Below are 19,171 nucleotides of genomic sequence, written 5' to 3'. Positions count from 1 at the left end.
TTTTTAGAAAACTGGCACTTAGATTAGCTTCCTTCATCTGTCCACTTGGTTACTTGGTACAAATAATGACATTCGTGAAACATCTTAGCTATTTTATTTATCTAGTAATGGTTGATGCCATGTTGCCTTGATGCATCTCTTTTTAATCTAATATTTGTTATTTCAACATCAGAAACTTAAAGCTCTACTAATATTAATGTAAGTGCTTTTGGAAGTTGGAGATTGTGTAACAATGATTTAAATTCAATTATAATACCTGAACTTACAGTAACTTATTACTATAACAATTTTTATTTTACAATCATTGATTTGTCCTCCCCAGGTATATTTCATTAAAGAACACAACATTGTTGCACCGTATAAAATAGAAAGAGTAAGTAAAGCTTTTTACTTGTTCCCACACATGAATGTAGTGCTTTTTACAGTAAGACTTTGTGACTCTATTAACATCTTTAATCTTTAATCAAATGTAACAATAATGGGTATTTAAAAGCTTGTTACCTAACAGTTATAGCAGAACTACCCAAGGGAATCAAATATTTTAGTTCAAGATATTTCAATTACCTTTCGATTTAAGAAGATATGTTTAATAGGCCAAAAAAGAGCTTGAATTACTAGAATAAAAATTACTAGAATAAATCAGAACATACATCATTTATAAGATTATTTGCTGGATATTACTGAGAATATGGGTTATAAAATACCCTTATTTGAGAACTCAGCAATAAGTTATGAATTCCCTTAACTGGGTAGGAGTAGACATGAACGCAGTCCCTGGTTTTCTAGGACTGGTCAAGTAAGCACAGACATTATGTTTAATCGTTTGGTGTTTTATTTTCTTCTTTATGCTTTAGCTTAATGGATAGTAAAGAGACAATTCTACCAAAAGAGAATCTTTACAGGCCCTAGATACCAGGCTAGTGCTCCTGGTAATGACACCTCTGTGCGTGAGGAGCAGTCACACTCTCTGGGGAGACGCAGCCTCACGGCCGGGCCTCGGCCCCAGTTCAGGTGCGTGCAGTTGCTCCGCCTGCGGCCTGTGGAATGCACACACCACCTGCCCGGGCCTTTGGGTTTCATGTACAAGAAACTGCTGCGTGCTCCTGTTAGTCAGAAACTAAAAATACTGAGAGGTAATTGCTCTCAGGTGGTGCTGTTGGCATTCGGGGCAGGCTAGTTTTTTATTGCGTGGGGCTGTCCTTGTTACAGCCTGTTCTCACCCACTAAATGCCCTAGTACACTGTCCCCCCATTGTGTGGAGCACCTCCATGGCCCCCCCCAAGTTGAGAACCACTGCCTTTAGAGGGGTGCTCTCCCTCCAAAGGCTCTCCTGATAGCCTCCTGAAGTGCAAAGCTGCAATTGGTTCATTGAGAAATTATGTAAAAAGAAGTGAGCCAGATTGCCTGGAGCAAAGAAAAAGTCTCGTGTTGCAATGTGAACTGGAAAACCAAAGGATCCTCGGTCGTCAAAAGGCTCAGCGGGTGGGCCCATAGGGACATCAAGATGACAATGAGAGGTACCAGGGGAGGAAGCTGAAGACCCTTGTTTTTTCTCATGGAGACACTTCAACAACCATACATGGACCAATTCCCTTTGTAAGAAATTTGAAAACCGATTAAGAGCCTGCTACACTCAGATTAGCAGAAAATCAGCCTCATTGAAGCTAGTGGGAAAATTTCTGGCCTCCCCCCAGCACAGTACCTGATGACTGGGAAGCAGTTCCCAGCTCTGAACTTTTCCCTGGGGAGGGAAAGAAAACCCTGGCCCATTTGTCCAGTATACTGACTTTTGGGGGCATCTGACTTTTGGAGCCAGCTGCCTGAGGACTGGCTCTGTCTCGCCTGTCTTGGAGCATTGACATGAGATGCCTGGAGACCACCAAAAGCAAGAAAGAGCAGGGCCTCATGCTGCCGCTCCAGAGGAGCTGTGGTACACCAGACAGCGGCCAAGGCAGCGGAGCAGACTGTCTCAGGGGAAAAGGAAGAGCATGTGACAAACAAAGTTAATCATCAGGGCATATTAGCACCCAGCCTCCATATATGCACCAGAACAGATGAAAGACACACCGACAGAGTTGGACGGAGAAATTGGCAGCACCACGGTAGTAGTAGGAGACTTCATACCTCGCGTTCAATAATGGACAGAACATCGAGGCAGCAGGTTAATTAGGAAACAAAGGACTTAACACTGTAGACCAGGTGAACCTAACAGACACAAAGAACATTCTTCCCAACGTCAGCAGAACATACCTTCTTCTTAAGTACGCGTGGAACAGTCTTTAGAGTTGGTGACGTGTCGGGTCACAAAACGAATCTTAACTGACTTTAAGAAGCTTGAAATCATACCAGTTCTTTTGCAACCACAGTGAAATAAAACTAGGAGTCTGTAGCAGAAAGCAAATTCACACGGATATGGAAATGAACACTCTTGAACAGCCAGTGAGTCAGAGGAGAAATATAAAGGGAAATTTTAAAATATCACAAGACAAACACAAACACAACATACCAAAACTTGTAGGATGCAGCAAAAGCCATGCCAAGAGGGAAGTTTATAGTGATATGTACCTACGATAAAAAAGAAGAGTGATCTCAATTTTAAAACCCAGCAACACACCTCGAGGAACTAAAGAGAACAGCAAACTGAGCCCAAAGTCAGCAGAGGCAGGAACGTGATAAACAGAGCGATAAACCCCACAGGCTCTGCTCTTCGGAGCTCCCTCCTGGGCGGCGTGTGGGCGGGTACACACGGCATTCGGCCGGCGAGTTGCTGGTGCTCTTCCAGGACTGTTTGGATGGGCGCCTTTTCTTCTTTTGTTTCCATTTCTTTCTCTTTCTTTTTAGGGCAAAATGGAATATGTCTTTGACTTGGATGTTTCAGGGAAAGTGGACGATGTTGTGGAGACGTTGCTTCAGGTAAGCCAGTGCCTCCCTCGGGCATACACTGGGCAGAGAATTCAAAACAAACTTTGGCAGAAACTTCTTTTTCAAATTGTATATTTGTACATCTTACTGAACCTTAATCTCTTTTTTATAAGTATGCATCCGATTTACTTGATTATGTTGAATTTGAAAACTGTATATAAGGAAGAAGCCGTACATATTATCAGAAGCGATCTTAACTGTTACTAAGTAACAGAATGATTGCTGCTTTTCACTGCTTCTAAGGAAGTATCTTCATATCATCTGAGAGAAAAATAAATCCATGTATATTTATAATGTTGTAGCTTCACAGAGCATCCTGCCTTGACAAACTAGGGGACCAAACTGCTATGGTAAGAGTTTCCAAAGATCTGTATCTTCATTATAAATTAACTTGTATTGATTTTTACTTATAAATACTTATATCCGTCCTTTTAAACTGGTTCTGTTTTAATAGATAACAGCTATTTTGCAATCACGTTTGGCTAGAACATCGTTTGACAAAAACAGGTAAGTTTTCAATGGTTTTGTTTACCGGTTGTGAAGGCCGCAGACACCTTCTGTTGGCCTCACTCAGCATGTCTAGGCCTGAGGTTACCCCCCGCCTGCCCCAGACCTGCTTCTCTTAAAGAACCGCCACGCCTGCGGAGGACAGGAGCAGGGTCGGGGGCTTCCTCCACTCTTCACGGCCCTGGCGCCTGGCAGGCAGGCCTGCGGACCGATGCCCTCAGGTCTGTCCACACTGCCGGCTTCTATCTTCTCACATCGTTACCTCCTCAGTCCAGGCCACTGTCACCTCCCACTCAGACCACAGTGACAGCTTTCAGCTTGTCTGCCTAACTGCAGTCTTTCCTTCGCTAGTCCTTTTTTCCCCCTGTATCTATTGTGGTTTTAAAGTATGTTCTTTCTACAGAAGTTATTTAATTGTGTCACAGTCTGTTTAAACTCTTTAAGACTTCCCATTGCCTTCAGTGTAACATCTTAACCTTACTGGGCACACAATCACTTACGGTCCAGTCCTTGTCCACTATTTCGAGTCACTGATTGCTCTTGAAACCTGCGCTCCCGCTCTGCGTTACACGCGGTTCCTGAGTGTGCCACACGGTCCCTCACCTCTGGGCCTCAGTACTTGCTCGCTCTGCTGAGAGCACTCAGCCTCCTTCCTCTTTTGCACCTGGCTTGCTCTTCCAGATTCTTCTGATTTCAGCTTAGCTGTCAGCTTTTCTGGGAAGTCTTTCCTGACCCTTCAAATTGTGATAGCAAATCACCTTTCTGAGGTACCCTATAGGCACCAAGACACTATATTTTTACTGGTCTAATATGTTTTTTTTATTTTCTTAGCTTTTCTAAGAATACAGTATATTGTCTGAAAACAGTTTTACTTTATTTTTTAGTTTTTTATTGTTTATGCTATTACATTTGTCCAATTTTTCACCCTTTATTCCCCTCCACCCAGCTTGCCCCACCCCCCATAGTCAGTGGCCGCACTATTGTCTTTGTCCGTGGGTCCTTATACATGTTCTTTGATGAATCCCTTCACCTTCTTTCAATCAGTGCCCACCTCTCCCCTCCCCTCTTCCAGCTGTCAGTCTATTCTGTGATCCCCTGCCTCTAGTTCTGTTTTGGTCATCAGTTTATTTTATTCATTAGATTCCCCTTATAGATGAGGGCGTATGGTACTTGTCTTTTACCAGCCGACTTATTTCACTTAGCACGATAGTCTCCAGTTCCATCCATGCTGTTGCAAAAGGCAGGAATTTCTTCTTCTTCTTTTTTTTTTTTTGCTGTATAATATACCAGTGTGTAAATGCACCACAGTTTTGTTTTTACCCACTCATCTAGAGGGCAAAGGATTTGAATAGGCACTGCTCCAAGGAGGACAGACATACAGATGGCCCATGGACATATGAAAAGATGCTCAACACCACTAGCCAGCAGAGAGATGCAAATTAAAACCACAGTGAGATACCACTTCACACCTGCCAAAACAGCTATCATTAATAAATCAACAAACAACAAGTGCTGGTGAGGATGTGAAGAAAAGGGAACCCTAGTGCACTGCCGGTGGGACTGCAGACGGTGCAGCCACTAGTATGAAGTTTCCTCACAAAATTAAAAATGGAACTACCTTTTTGACCCAGTGATTCCACGACTGGGATTATACCCTAAGAACCCCAAAACATCAATTCAAAAGAATTTATGCATCCCTATCTATGTTCATAGCAGTGCTATTTACATAAGCCAAGACTTGAAAACAATTACATTTTAATATGAACCTGTGCTCGTATTTGTTTCTTACCTTAAGTAAATTTCCTGATATTAAGTGGATTTGGTTATTGGCTCACACCTTCATCCGCAGTACTACAGTATTAATTACTGTAGCTTTATAATTACTGTCCTTGACGTGGTAGTGCAGGGCCCCACGCCTTACTTCCTTTTTAACTGTGTCCTCGCTGTTGTCAGTCTTGTGCACTGCTAGATAAATTTAGAATCAGCTTGTTAAGGTCCATAGCAGAAAGCCTGCTAAGATCTTGACTGTAACTGTAACGAATGTCTCCATTTACTTATGTCTCTTCTGTAATGTCTTCCTTGTGATTTTTGCCTTACAGTTCTTTTTTGTGCTAGATGTATTCCAAGTACTTTATATTTTTGATGGTGTAATAAATTCTATCCTGAAAATTTTTATTTTCTATTCATTGTTTATTTAAAAAATGCAGTAGATGCTTTTGTATTCATTTTGTTTTCAGCAGCCCTGCTAAACTTTGTGATCAATTTCATTAACTTTATATGTAGGTTCTTTAATATGTACAGAATCTTATGTATGAATTATTGTAGTCTGTTCACCAGATAACATTTTTATTTTAGATTTTTGCATTTGTAATCATTTCAGCTTAGGTGAAAGTAGAAAGTATTGGTTGAATAGATTCGTTTATAGATTATTATGTGCTAGGTTTTTGCTAGAAACTTATGTTTATAAATGAGATGAATTTGTAATATTCTGTTTTATCGCCGTTTTTGTGAGATTTGTGACTGTTAAAGCTTGCCCGTAAAGCCATCTGGCCAATGATGTTTTCTGTGTTTATGTTTGCTTCTTTTTCTGTTTCGCCTGTATGGCACTCATTTTCATTTTTATACTTGTAGGACATATTAGGCAAGTAGATTGCCCTGGAGAATAGCTTCCATTTTAGAAAGGAAAAGGGGTAAAAAGAACTACTTCTTTGACCTACTTAAAGTACATGTTTTTTTCCTTTGCTGTGCTTATCACTTTTTTATTGTATTTTTTCCGTTACCGGTTATCCCCACTATACCCTCTTCCACCTCCACGCACTCCCCACCATCACCACCCTGTTGTCCATGTCCACGAGTCCTTTTTCCCGTTGGCTCCATCTCTCCACCCACTAGCCACCCCCTACATTTTCTCAGTAGCAGTTTAGACTTCAGTCCCAGGCTTCAGCATAACATTACTTTAAAAAATCGTTCACTGTGAAAGTTTTAATTTATCCAGTCTTTTAAATGTCAGACTGAAGAATTTGGGTAAGAAATTTTTACAGTATAAAATTAGATATTCCAGTATTGTATACTTCCTTTAAAAGAAAGAAGGTAAAAGTTTTGCTGAAAAATACAAGCTTTTATCATATTTCTGAGGAAATATTTTTATTGAAGAAATAAAGGATAACTGTATTTTTTCCTACTGTCCATTTTGAAAAGTTTAAATCCTTGCAAGTTGAAAGACTAATATTATGATCACAGATACTCTTAATCACCAGGTATTAATTTATTAATATTTTGCCAAAGTTGTCTTAGTTTTTACATGTTTGTATTCTAAGTCGCTTGCTCTGTGTGTGTGTGTATATATATATATGCCTGATGTATGTATGTCTATATATGTATATGTGTTGTATGCATGTATACACAGTTAATATGTATATGTGTTTGTGTTGCATATATACAATAACAACATACGTGAGCATAATTTTTCAGGACCGTTTGAAATCACGTTGCCAGGCATCATGACTCTTCACTCACAACTTCTTCACCAGGTGTCTGTTCCAAGGGTACTTCTGACATTCCTCCATGCAATTAGAGCACCCCAGTGGTAGTGATTTTATAGAATGCCATGTAATTTATAGTTCCATATTCAAGTGTCCCCATCTGTGCCAAGATGCCCTCTTTACAATAGTCTACCTTGGATTGACTTCAGATTTAAGGGAAAGGTGTAAACCTAGCACAGTTCTCTCGCCCTCCCTGGGTTCCCCCACTGGGCCCTGGTTAGTGAGATGCTGCTGCTACCTTTTGTTGGGTGTGTTCCTGGATTTGTGATGTTTGGGATGTTGTTGAAATTTTATTTTTCAACTATTTGTTACTGGAATATAGATACACAGTTGGGTTTCTTTTTACATCGACCTTGTATCTTATGGTTTCCAGATTCACTCATTAGTCCTTAGTGGGTTTTTTGTGGATTCCATTGAGTTTTCTGTGTACGTAGTCATTTAATCCATGAATAATGGTAGTTGCACGGGAATCCTTATGGCTTTTACTCCTTCTCCCAGCCTCATTGCACTGTGTCAGTAACAGATGTGGTGAGAGTAGACACTCGCGTTGTTCTTGCGATGATAGAAAGGGGTTTAATGTTTCACCATTACATGATGTTAGCAGTAGCGTTTTTATAGATGCCTTTTTTTTTCACAATGAGCAAGTTCCTTTTTATTCCTGGTTTACTGAAAGCATTTTTGATAACAGGCTTAGAATTTTATTAACTAATTTTCCTGCATTTATTGAGATGATCATTTTTTTCTTTATTCTGTTGCTAATGTGAATTGTATTGAGTTCCAATATTAAGCCAAACTTATATTCATGGGATACACCCAACTTCATCACTCTGTGTTTGGTACCCTTTTCCCGTGTGGTTGGGGGCGTTTGGCCAACAGTCTGTGAAGGCTGTGTGCATCAGAGCTCGTGGGAGGGGCCGCTCTGCGCATCTTTGTGTAGTTGTCAGCCTTTGCTGTTGCCAGGGGGTCGCCAATATTATTACCCTTTTCAAAGAACCAACTTTTTGGCTCCATTGATTTTTCTCTATTTTTTAGTTTTACATAAAATTGATTTCCACTCATGATTTCCTTCCTTCAGCTTACTCTGGTTTTGACATTTTTGCGTATCTGCTGTCCGGTCCCGGTCTAGCTTTCTGCTTCTCTGAGATGCCTCTCTTCACCCTTCAGCCCTTGGGCCCTGCAGCAACAGATTGCTCCTCCTCCACCCACTCAGCTGTTGGCCCCTTCACTCTGGTTTCTTTGCATCTTCACGTTTCTGGTAGGGATTTTAAAAAATATATTTTATTGAGTATACCATTACAGTTGTTCTATTCCCCCCTTCATTCCCCTCCACCCTGCACACCAGCTCCCCCACCATTCCCCCCTTTTAGTTTATGACCACGTGTCTCAAGTTCTTTAGATTCTATATTTCCCCTACTATTCTTGCCCTCCCCTATCTATTTTCTACCTACTGTCTATGCTATTTTCTGTACCTTCTCCCTCCTTCTCCTCCTCCCACCCCCCTGTTGCTAACCCTCCATGTGTTCTTCATTTCTATGGTTCCACTCCTGATCTAGCTGTCCTCTTGGTTTGCTTTTGTTTTAGGTGTGGTTGTTAATAACTGTGAGTTTGCTGTCCTTTCACTGTTCATATTTTTTATCTTCTTTCTCTTAGATAAGTCCTTTTAACATTTCATATAATAAGGGCTTGGTGATGATGAACTCCTTGAACTTGACCTTATCTGAGAAGCACTTTATCTGCCCTTCCATTCTAAATGAAAGCCTTGCTGGATAAAGCAATCTTGGCTGTAGGTCTTTGGATTTCATGACTTGGAATACTTCTTTCCAGCCCCTTCTTGCCTGTAAGGTCTCTTTTGAGAAATCCACTGACAATCTGATGGGTACTCCTTTGTAGGTGACTATTCCCTTATCTCTTGCTGCTTCTAGGATTCTCTCCTTCATTTTTATCTTGGCTAATGTAATGATGATGTCCCTTAGTGTATTCCTCTTTGGGTCCAACTTCTTTGGCACTCTCTGAGCTTCCTGGATTTCCTGGGAGTCTATTGCCTTTGCCAGACTGGGGAAGTTCTCCTTTATTATTTGTTCAAATAAGTGTTCCACTCATGGCTGTTTCTTTTCCCCTTCTGGTACCCCTATAATTTGGATGTTGGAACGTTTAAAGATGTCCTGGAGGTTCCTACGCCTCTCCTCATTTTTTTTGAATTCTTGTAACTTCACATTTTTCTGTTTGGTCATTTCTTCCTTCCTTCTGGTCCACACCCTTGATTTGAGTCCCAGTTTCCTTTCCATCACTGTTGGTTTCCTGTGCATTTCCCTTTATTTCAATTAGTTTAGCCTTCATATGTTCCTCTAATTTGTGACTAAAATCAACCAGTTCTATGACTATCCTGATCACCAGTGTTTTGAACTGTGCGTCTGAGAGGTTGGCTATGTCTTGGTTGCTTAGAGTTATCGGCTCTGGGACTTTGAGTTCTTCTTGAGCCATATTTTGGACTGTTCATGCCTGTTACCTATGAGGTGTGGAGCCCTAGGTGTTCACCAGGGAGAGGCAACCCAAGTTGCTGGTTTGTGGTGCTATATGTGGGGGCGGGGTCAAAGGAAAGCAATGACAGTCCCCTCTGCTGCCTCCTGCCGCTGGGGCCGCAAGGTCTGTCCCACTATGCGCAAATGTGAGACCCCAGTCAGCCCACCGCCTTGCGCCCTCACTGGGTCCGCCACTGGGGCCTGCACAGTCTGTCCCACTGCTCACTCCTCTGCTGGTTTATCTGCGTGCGAAAGTGTGACCTCGGTCAGCCTGCCACCCCGCACCCTCACTGGGTCCACCTGATGCTACCCTGGCTTCCTGGGTGCCTGGGGTCGGGGGATCTTTCCTGCCTGACCGTGCTCCGCTGCTGGCTCTGCCCCTCTTACCTGTCGGGTTGAAGGGTTTGTTGTTGTCGGGACTTCGGTATAGTTCAATTTTCTGTTCTTTGGCTGCGTCTTTGTTTACTAAACCTTTGTTGTATTCAGACTTGGTCGTGGGAGAAGGCACAGTGTTTCCACCTACGCCTCCATCTTGACAGAAGTCCCGTGGTTTTTTAAAAATAATGAGGATTGCGTAGTTTACCTGGCTGGGATTCGTCATTAGTGTGAGTGATGAGGGCTGCTTTACCCCCTCGCTGGGAGAGGAAGATGACGCGGTGTCCTTTCGTCTTGTTACTTATGAAGGAGATTTTTATGCTTATTTTTATTTTTAGCCCACTTATTTAACTACTAAGTAATTGCCTGTTTAAAAACATTGATTATGCCCTGGCTGGCGTAGCTCAGTGGATTGAGCACAGGCCTGTGAACCAGAGGATTGTGGTTCAATTCCCAGTCAGGGCACATGCCTGGGTTGCAGGCCAGTTCCCTGCAGGCCAACTCCCAGCAGGGAACACACGAAAGGCAACCATACATTGATGTTTCTCTCCCTCTCTCCTTCCCCTCTAAAGATAAATAAATAAATAAATAATCTTAGAAGGAAAACAAAACATTGATTATTTCTTTGTTTTCCCTCTAAACTCTTTTTCATTAGTAAAGCAAGAAGACCATGGACTTTTTGACTGTTAGAATAATTTATGAGGAGGTGGTAGAGAAATCCTCTCGGATTCGCTTTACTGCAGGACATCCACAAAGGGACATACAGCTGACACTTGAAGAATGTGGGAGTTCAGGGTGACAGTCCCCTGCGCAGCCAAACACCCACATGTAACTTTGACTCCCCCAGAGCTTAACTGCTAATAGCTGCTGGTGGCCTTCCTGATAACAAAGTCAGCTGACACACACTTTGTATGTTGTATGTAGTATATAGTACATTCTTACAATAAAGTAAGCTAGAGAAAGGAAATGCTATTAAGAAAATCACAAGAGAAACTACATTTACAGTGTTTACTGAAAAAATCCTCATGTAAACGGACCTGCACAGTAGACTGTGTTGCTTGTGGGTCAGCTGTACTTTGGGAACTGACATTCAAGGGACTGTAGTTATGTATTTGTAGCCTTATGAAGTGTACTGTGGAATAAATGCGACCCATGCAAAAACGGCCTGTGTGACTATAAAAGTGGGCCTTGATGACACAAAAATGAAAATGTTGTTAATTTAAGAATGGTTTCAATGTCAGTTTATTTTGGAAGAAATAAGAGTTGAGCTAAGGGATCATTTGGCTTCACTGATCTATCATTCACTGATCATTTGGCTTCCATAATACATGACCTCATCTGTTTTTAAAAAATTAAATTTTCATGATACCATTTGAAAGACTGTCAGTTTTATTTAAGCAACCAGTTTATATTACCATTTATTTTGTATTAAATCATTGTTTAGACAAATTTTATGTAAAACCACACTGTAACTCTCTGAAAGGTAAACCAGAAAGTAGATCAATTTCTGTTTTTTGGTTTTTCTTTTCACTTTTGCTGAAAATCATCAGATTCCAAAATGTTTCTGAAAAGCTGCACATGGAATGCAAGGCAGAAATGGTGACCCCTCTGGTGACAAATCCTGGACACGTGTGCATTACTGACACGAACCTGTACTTTCAGCCCCTCAATGGGTACCCGGTAAGTGATGACTACGGGGTCGGATGGAGAGCTCCTTCAGCACTGGCCAGGTGTTCATCTGTGCTCTCTGCCCTGTGAACCTGACTGCACGCCCAGTGATCTTGTTTTTAGAGAGGACCAAAAATTCCCTCCCCCATCCCCTCCATCACCCGTGTCTTTAACAGTCTCCCTGTGTAAGCCTAAGGAATCCGAGTTTGCCTTTTCCTGATCAGTTTTCATTTGGGGGCCACTTGTTCTCGGTGTTGTGAAAAGAAACCCCGTGCCTCCCGATTTTATTAGTAAAGGGTCATGAGTGTTGTATATCTTTCTATTTGGAGATACCGCTGAGACAGACAAATGGAATATACTAAGATTAAGAAGAAAGGAATGTTTTATGTATATCTGTGTGTGCCTACGCCTATGTTGGTAGTTGCTTTTCCTTTATTACTAGCAAAATCAGATCTGCATCTTCCCCAAAGAAGCAGTTTGAAGGGGTCCTCGCCCAGCTAGTGCAGAGGTGTGTGCAGACAGAGATGCTGCAGTCGGGCAGCTGCCGTGCTCCGACTGTGATGGAGGAGCCAGTGGCAGTAAAGATGAACTCGGATACCTACACTAAATCGTGTGAAGATGTGTGGTTTGTCTAGATCTGGCTCCATTTGGAAGTGGTTCATTAAAAGGACAGATATCCTGATCCAATCTGATGGTGCCATTGGCAGGCAGCTTAAAGAACAGGAGTGTTTTTTGCCATAGAAGGCTACACCTTGGAAATTCTCCAGGCTGGTCACTCATTGTATGCCACTGAAACTTCTCAACTTTTGTTAAGTGAAAAATGATGCTATAGTAAATTCTGTCCACCAGGTGGTGGGGCACACTCACCAAACCCTCCAACAGAAGCAATGGACATTGCTGATGGGCATTCTCTAGTGGTGTAATAAATTGGCTTGACCGTTACTGTTACTATAACTTGGGGCCAGAAACCTTTGGAAAAATATTTCAGTATGTGCCATCGCTTCAGGATTCATAGTATGGGCATCAATCCCTTCCACTCAGAAAGAGGAATGAACTTGTCACCTTTTAGCCAATCTCATTGCCTTTTCTAACCTCGTTCCTCCTGCTAACGTTTTAAGGTTCTAGAGAGGCAAGAAAATTGCCCTCCTCATAAAGGAAAAGATTAGAGGCCCTGCTTTATACTACACTATAGTTATTAAGGACACAAAAGACAGGATTCTAAAAAAAGGTGAGTCAGTACTAAGCAAACCATTGCTCTATAAAATTAGGGAAATTCCTGAGACGTTATCTATACCAATTAATATCCCATATCACTTAACAGCCTTGCCTTAACCTGAAAGATGAATGTGTTACCATATTTTTTATTGGTACCAATGGAGGTAGGGAGACTTGTCCGAGATCATAAAGTGAAAAAGGGCCGATACGGTTCACGTATCTGTGAAACCCAGATACGCCTTGTTTAAGGTCTTCCTTTCCAGCTGTTCACTTTGTAACATGATGCGAATGCAAGATTTGGTCATTTTTCTGCTTTCTAATACTAAAGATCAACTTTTAATTGGGTCAAGATATTGGCATGTGAGACTGTGGTTTTATTTTACAGAAACCTGTGGTCCAGATAACACTCCACGACGTCCGCCGCATTTACAAACGGAGGCACGGCCTCATGCCTTTGGTGAGTTCCAGTGGAATGCCGGTGGAATGGGAGTTCTAGGTGAATGATCGTCCTGTTTTCAGTTAACCCAGGGGTTTATTAGCTTGTAAACACCCATGGCCTGTCAGAAAGTGTGTGTTGCATTGTAAGCAAGTGCACTCCGAGTCTTGCGGCTCTTTCTTTTGAAGGAGCTAGAAATTCATAAAGGAATAGCCCCTTTCTCTCCATAAGCAGTAGGTTGTGCAAATGTTTTTGGCTCCGAGAGCAAGAAGAGGAGGGAGCACTGTGTTGCGTTCCCCACTCCTGTGTCCTCAGAGGTGCCAGGTTTGTGCAGTGATAATGTGTGCAGAACCATCAGCCTGGTGGCTCGCCACCATCTGCTCACAGCAGCTGGGTCTCAGAGTAAGAATGGGGAGCTAGCACAAAATTAACTCTTCACAGTTAGCTTATATTAATTTAACCTTCAGGTCGGTAAGTGAGAGAAATGAATAAAGTAACCAATTAAATCATGTGGACAATTCCTCCCACCATTCCCCTAAACAAACCTGTTAGCCTTACATGCTGACCTTGGAAACCAATCCCTGTAAGGTGTGATTCCAGGGTGTTTTAACTTGACATCAATAGAAACCCATTTGTTCTCCTTTGAAGATGAACCAGTAACCTGGTAGCATTACAAAAGCACTGTGGAATTTTAAGCACCTCATTTTAGTTTCAAATATATGAAATTTACCTGTTTTTCTACCTATTTAACTTAAAAGGCTACTCTTCATTTCTAGTGCTAATAGAAGATTATGGAACCATATTATTAAAAATCACCATCGGGTGTAGAGATACAGTTAAAAAAAAGAAATTGACATTAAGTATCTTTTGCGTCCTGGGCAATTTGTGCACAATATTTTGTTATCATGACAATCCCTATGAGGTAGATGATGTCCTATTTTATAAAGAAATTGAGATTCTGCCCTGGCTGGTGTGGCTTAGTAAATTGTGTACCAGTCTGCAAACCGAAAGGTTGCGGGTTCAATTCCCAGTCAGGGCACATGCGTGGGTTACAGGCCAGGTCCCCAGCAATAGGGCATGTAAGAGGCAACAGATTGATGTTATCTCTTGAACATCATTGATGTTTCTCTCCCTCTATTTCTCCCTCCCTCCCCTTTTCTCTAAAAATAAATAAATAAAATCTTTAAAAAAATTGAGATTCTAAGAGTTCATTTCCTCTGTTCCTTAGCTTAACTAGTAAATGGGGAAAAGCCTGTATTTGAACCAAGGACAGCTCTGCTTTTGTCATTTCTGTGCCTATTCCTGTCCTATCTGAGCCTTATCAACACGCAAATCACAAAACTCATAGTTTTCTTAAGAATAATTGCAAGTTATTAGTTATAGTGTTACTAGTTTGTTAGATTGACATAACAGGTTATAAAAGAAAGATAAACATTTCTATTTGAAGAAGATATGTGAGGACATAGATCAGCCAGTTTTAAATTCCAAAATCAAAATTCATAAAGGATTTTGTCAATAAAAATATTTAATACCAAAAGGGATTTTATAAAATTTAGAGATACAAGTCTTGTTCTCAGGAAATTTATACATATTTATTTGTATATGCACCATTGAATCAAATTTATAGCTGGAGAATATGAATACAAAACCTACAAGTAAAAAATGTAGATGTTTGGTTAGAAGGTTTTGGGAATTATAGGTTATGTAGCAACTACAATATTAATAAAGTGCTATTTGTTTTATTCATTTCTTTCTGAATTTATAGGGCTTGGAAGTGTTTTGCACAGAAGATGATCTGTGTTCGGACATCTACCTGAAGTTCTATGACCCTCAAGATAGGGATGACCTCTATTTTTATATCGCCACATATCTAGGTCTGGTGCTCACCTTTCCTTGTATCTATTCATAGGAAGGCAGCCAGCTCCTAAGTAACTGGGATAGGAAATAAGAGAAGAAAAAAGAAAAATGTTATATCTAGAATCACCTCTGTGTTTCTACTTATTTCTTATTTTGTTATTAGTAACTATAGTTCGCAAGATAGCATTATAAAAACTAAGGGAACAATAAATGAATTTTGGTAATAGTTCACTTCAATTGTACATTTTAAAAACTCTCGATAAACATTTATTTATTTTTTATCTTAACAACATACAAGTTGGATGGATTATGAGGACTCCACCTAATTATTTTTATGTCCAATCATAACTTGTATTAGTTTGTGAAAACCATGGTTCAGTTTCTTAATGTGAGACACTGAGTTAGCCAGTCATTTGTGATCATTAATTGTGGTCTTAATTGTGAAGCTAGAAAAAAATGCAAAAGGAACACGTGAACCTCTTGGCTCAAACTAATACCCATGGGGCTGCATTTGTTTTTAATTAATGTTTCCTCAGTCTTTCATGTGAATTTGCCTACCTTTATTAGGGAAAACACCTGTATTTTCTTTTCAAACATTAATATATTGTTTTATGGCTGAATGATTTAATTCTTGTTTATAAATTTGCCAGATGACTAGAATAGAATGATTTTAAAAATTAGATTTGGAGATTATATTAATACTATCTTAATTTTATTTGCTGTTCTAGTGTGCAGTGAAGATATATAGTGTGCATTTACGAGATATATAGTGAAATACTCCCTTAGGGGTGAAATTTTTTCTCTTAGGAATGAAATTTATTTTCAATAAGCTATTGTTTAGCTTATTGAAAATAGTTTATTTTCAATAAGGAATATATCTTACTTTACAGTAGGTTTCGAGTTTTTGTGTTTTTCTTCTCACGCTGAGCTCTTCAGTTTTGCGTAACGCCTGAGTAAGCGCAGGTCTGGTCCCCTTAGAGCACCACGTGGCGGAGCGCACGGCAGAGAGCTACATGCTGCAGTGGCAGCGGGGCCATCTCTCCAACTACCAGTACCTGCTGCACCTCAACAACCTGGCCGACCGCAGCTGCAACGACCTGTCCCAGTACCCGGTGTTCCCGTGGGTGCTCAGCGACTACTCCAGTCCAGAGCTGGGTGAGTGACCCAGGCTAATGGGCAGGAAAACACTGTTGTAGAGTTACGATGTGATCTTCGGACAGGTCCCGTGTTGACTTTGTTAGTAAAAGTTGCCAGCTTTCATTTCAAGACACTGAATAAGTGTTACAAAAATTAGATGTGTTTTCTACACTGCCTCTTAATTTTTTTTGATCCAGACAAAGTTCTCACATACTTCTTAAAGACATGCCTGGATAATATGCATATAATTTGAAGCTATATTATCATTACTATCCAGAAGTACCAAGTTTTGAAACACTGTAGTTTCTCACTTTGGAAATTGTCTCAGATTATCCTGTTTTTAAATTTATGTTAAAAATGTGATTACCAAACTAATAACTATTCACTATAGGGCATTGAGAATCAACTGATACATTTTAAAAAGTAAATAAAAATCATCAAAATTACATTACTGAGAGGTAAACATTTTTAACTTTGTGTTATAAATACTTCTCTCAAATTATTTTAACAAAAATAGTGATTGTACTATGACTTTATTTTGTAATTTTAAATTATATATTGTGAGCCATAAATTACTTTTGACAGTTCACTTATGGAACCCTTGTAATTGAGAGAGATAACAGATTTTCTAGAAATCTAATCATTTATTTCTCTGATAATATTCAAGTCCCTACTTCTCAAATTATGCTATTATTACAGAATAATATATTCACTCTAATTCCAACCTAAAACATAAATTTTAATAGAAGAAAAATGACTTTTAAAATATGTGGGTTCCTTTGTTATTTTACTTGGAATATATTATTTTGTCAGTAGGACTTTTAAAAAATCCGTATTCTTGATGTTTTCAAATTATTCTTCAATGGCTGCTACTAAGTTAAGACTCAGAAGTTCTTGTGTTTATAGCCATATAAATGTCAGAAATACTGTAATTCTAATGGATCTGTCTCAGTTTTTCAAAAATATTTATTTTGTGGAAATAAATGTATGCATGTGAATCAGTTCAGGGAGGTAATGTTTTTAAGTGAAAGCTTGCTTGCTTTATTTGTTCTACTTAATTAATTTTTAAAATGTATTTATTTATATAGATTTGTCAAACCCAGAAACCTTCCGGGACCTTAGTAAGCCAGTCGGAGCCCTAAATAAGGAGCGTCTGGAGAGACTGCTGGTGCGTGGCTGTAAGGGTTCTTGGTCTGTAAGGCAGTTCCTAAGCCATGCCTGTGTTTTTATAGTAACTGGAACTCATTTAATCAAGACTTAGGGGGAAATAGGTCCAGAGTGACCATATTGCTTTTTCTTACTCCCCTACCCCTCTGCCTGTTGCCTTGCCCCGTGAATTTAGCTGCTCACCATTTGCAGTTTTGCCTACAATTCAGGAAGTAGGGAGCTGATCTGATTACGAGCTTATTCACTTATTTTCACAAAGGCACTCTCTGGTAAATTGCAACAGAGACTAAAATCCCTATTTCAGTTCAGCCCCAACATTGTTACCACTGTGCCAAGAAAACCAAAATACTTATCACAGGAGTGGCATGTTTATTCACAGATTTTTCCCCTTCTTTCTTTCTTTCCTTTTTCTTATTTGAGAAAGAAATTAAGGGGTATAATGTATGCATGCCATGATTTCTTTTAGGCTTTCACTACTTAAGTCAGTGGTTCTGTTTAAGTCAGGTATTTTCATGCTGGCACTTAGTGGTTATTTGTTTCCCCCATATTGTAGACACGCTACCAGGAGATGGCAGAACCAAAATTCATGTACGGCAGTCACTACTCCTCCCCGGGTTACGTGCTGTTTTATCTCGTCAGGATTGGTAAGGTTCTCTATCGTTACCCAGGTCGGTGTTATTACACGTGGACTCTTCAGTGAACCTGCATCTCAGAGCTCTGATTTTTCCCCCCTAGCCCCAGAGCATATGCTGTGCCTACAGAACGGAAGATTTGATAATGCAGATAGAATGTTCAACAGGTTTGACATAAATGCCTTACCTACTATTTTTTAAACTTTCTAATTATATGTGCACAGTATGTTTGTTTCAAAAAAAACTATGTCACCAAAAATGTAAAGATGTGCAAAAAAAATCACTAATTGTTATATCTATTCCTTTCAGGCTTTTTCTAGTTGTGTGTGTGTATAAATGTGAGAACATATTTTAAATTCAGTTTTTTTGGTTCTCCCTTTTTTAGCCTCATATTAGAACTTGAAGTTTTTCTGTATTATTAGACGTTTTTAAAAACAAGGTGTTTTTAAAATTATTTTATCACATCCTAATGTCTGGCAAAATATATTTCAGTTATTTCTCCATTGTTGAACATTTAGACTGTTTGCAACATTTCATTTTTCTAAATAATTCTTTTTTAAAATATATTTTACTGATTATGCTATTATATTTATCCCACTTTTGTTTCCCCTTCATCCACCTCCACCCTGCACCCCTCTCCCACCAGCATTTCCCCCACCTTGGTTCATGTCCATGGGTCATGCATCTAAGTTCTTTGGCTTCTCTATTTCCTATTCTTAGGAGGTTACTATTTTTAACCTCCCCCTGTCTATTCCGCACCTACCATTTATGCTGCTTATTCCCTGTATCTTTTCCCCCATCATCACCCCTACCACTCCACACTGATAATCCTCTGTGTGATCTCCATTTCTCTGATTCTGTTCCTGTTCTAGTTGTTTACTTAGTTTTTGTTTTTGTTTTTTTAGGTTCAGTTGTTGATAGTTGTAAGTTTGTTATCATTTTATTCTTCATATTTCTGATGATCTTTTTCTTAGATAAGCCCCTTTAACATTTCATATAATAAGGGCTTGGTGATGATGAACTCCTTTAACTTGACCTTATGTAGGAAGCACTTTATCTGCACTTCCATTCTAAATGGTAGTTTTGCTGGATAGAGTAATCTTGGATGTAGTTCCTTGCCTTTCATGACTCTGAATACTTCTTTCCAGTCCATTCTTGCCTGCAAGATTTCTTTTGAGAAATCAGCTGATAGTC

The 19,171-nt window shown here is 39.9% G+C and overlaps 1 protein-coding gene across 6 annotated transcripts in view; it reads left to right on the top strand.

Annotated features, from left to right (window-relative positions):
* Positions 1 to 19,171, top strand: part of NSMAF (neutral sphingomyelinase activation associated factor) — a 59,434-nt gene that overhangs the window by 23,594 nt on the left and 16,669 nt on the right. For all 6 annotated transcript variants that reach the window (XM_037028588.1, XM_037028587.1, XM_037028589.1 and 3 more), the window contains 11 exons: positions 323 to 373; positions 2,842 to 2,913; positions 3,225 to 3,272; positions 3,377 to 3,429; positions 11,416 to 11,545; positions 13,134 to 13,205; positions 14,950 to 15,058; positions 16,020 to 16,196; positions 17,267 to 17,346; positions 17,899 to 17,989; positions 18,081 to 18,144. In XM_037028588.1, the coding sequence (XP_036884483.1) occupies positions 323 to 373; positions 2,842 to 2,913; positions 3,225 to 3,272; positions 3,377 to 3,429; positions 11,416 to 11,545; positions 13,134 to 13,205; positions 14,950 to 15,058; positions 16,020 to 16,196; positions 17,267 to 17,346; positions 17,899 to 17,989; positions 18,081 to 18,144 (947 nt within the window). The remainder of the gene's footprint in view (positions 1 to 322; positions 374 to 2,841; positions 2,914 to 3,224; positions 3,273 to 3,376; positions 3,430 to 11,415; positions 11,546 to 13,133; positions 13,206 to 14,949; positions 15,059 to 16,019; positions 16,197 to 17,266; positions 17,347 to 17,898; positions 17,990 to 18,080; positions 18,145 to 19,171) is intronic.

The sequence above is a fragment of the Sturnira hondurensis genome, unplaced genomic scaffold, assembly GCF_014824575.4.
Source record: "Sturnira hondurensis isolate 20B ecotype Veracruz unplaced genomic scaffold, ASM1482457v3 Scaffold0020080, whole genome shotgun sequence".
NCBI classification, from domain to species: domain Eukaryota; kingdom Metazoa; phylum Chordata; class Mammalia; order Chiroptera; family Phyllostomidae; genus Sturnira; species Sturnira hondurensis.
The sequence above is the reverse complement of the archived record's forward strand: the minus strand, read 5'-3'. Positions and strand labels throughout refer to the sequence as shown.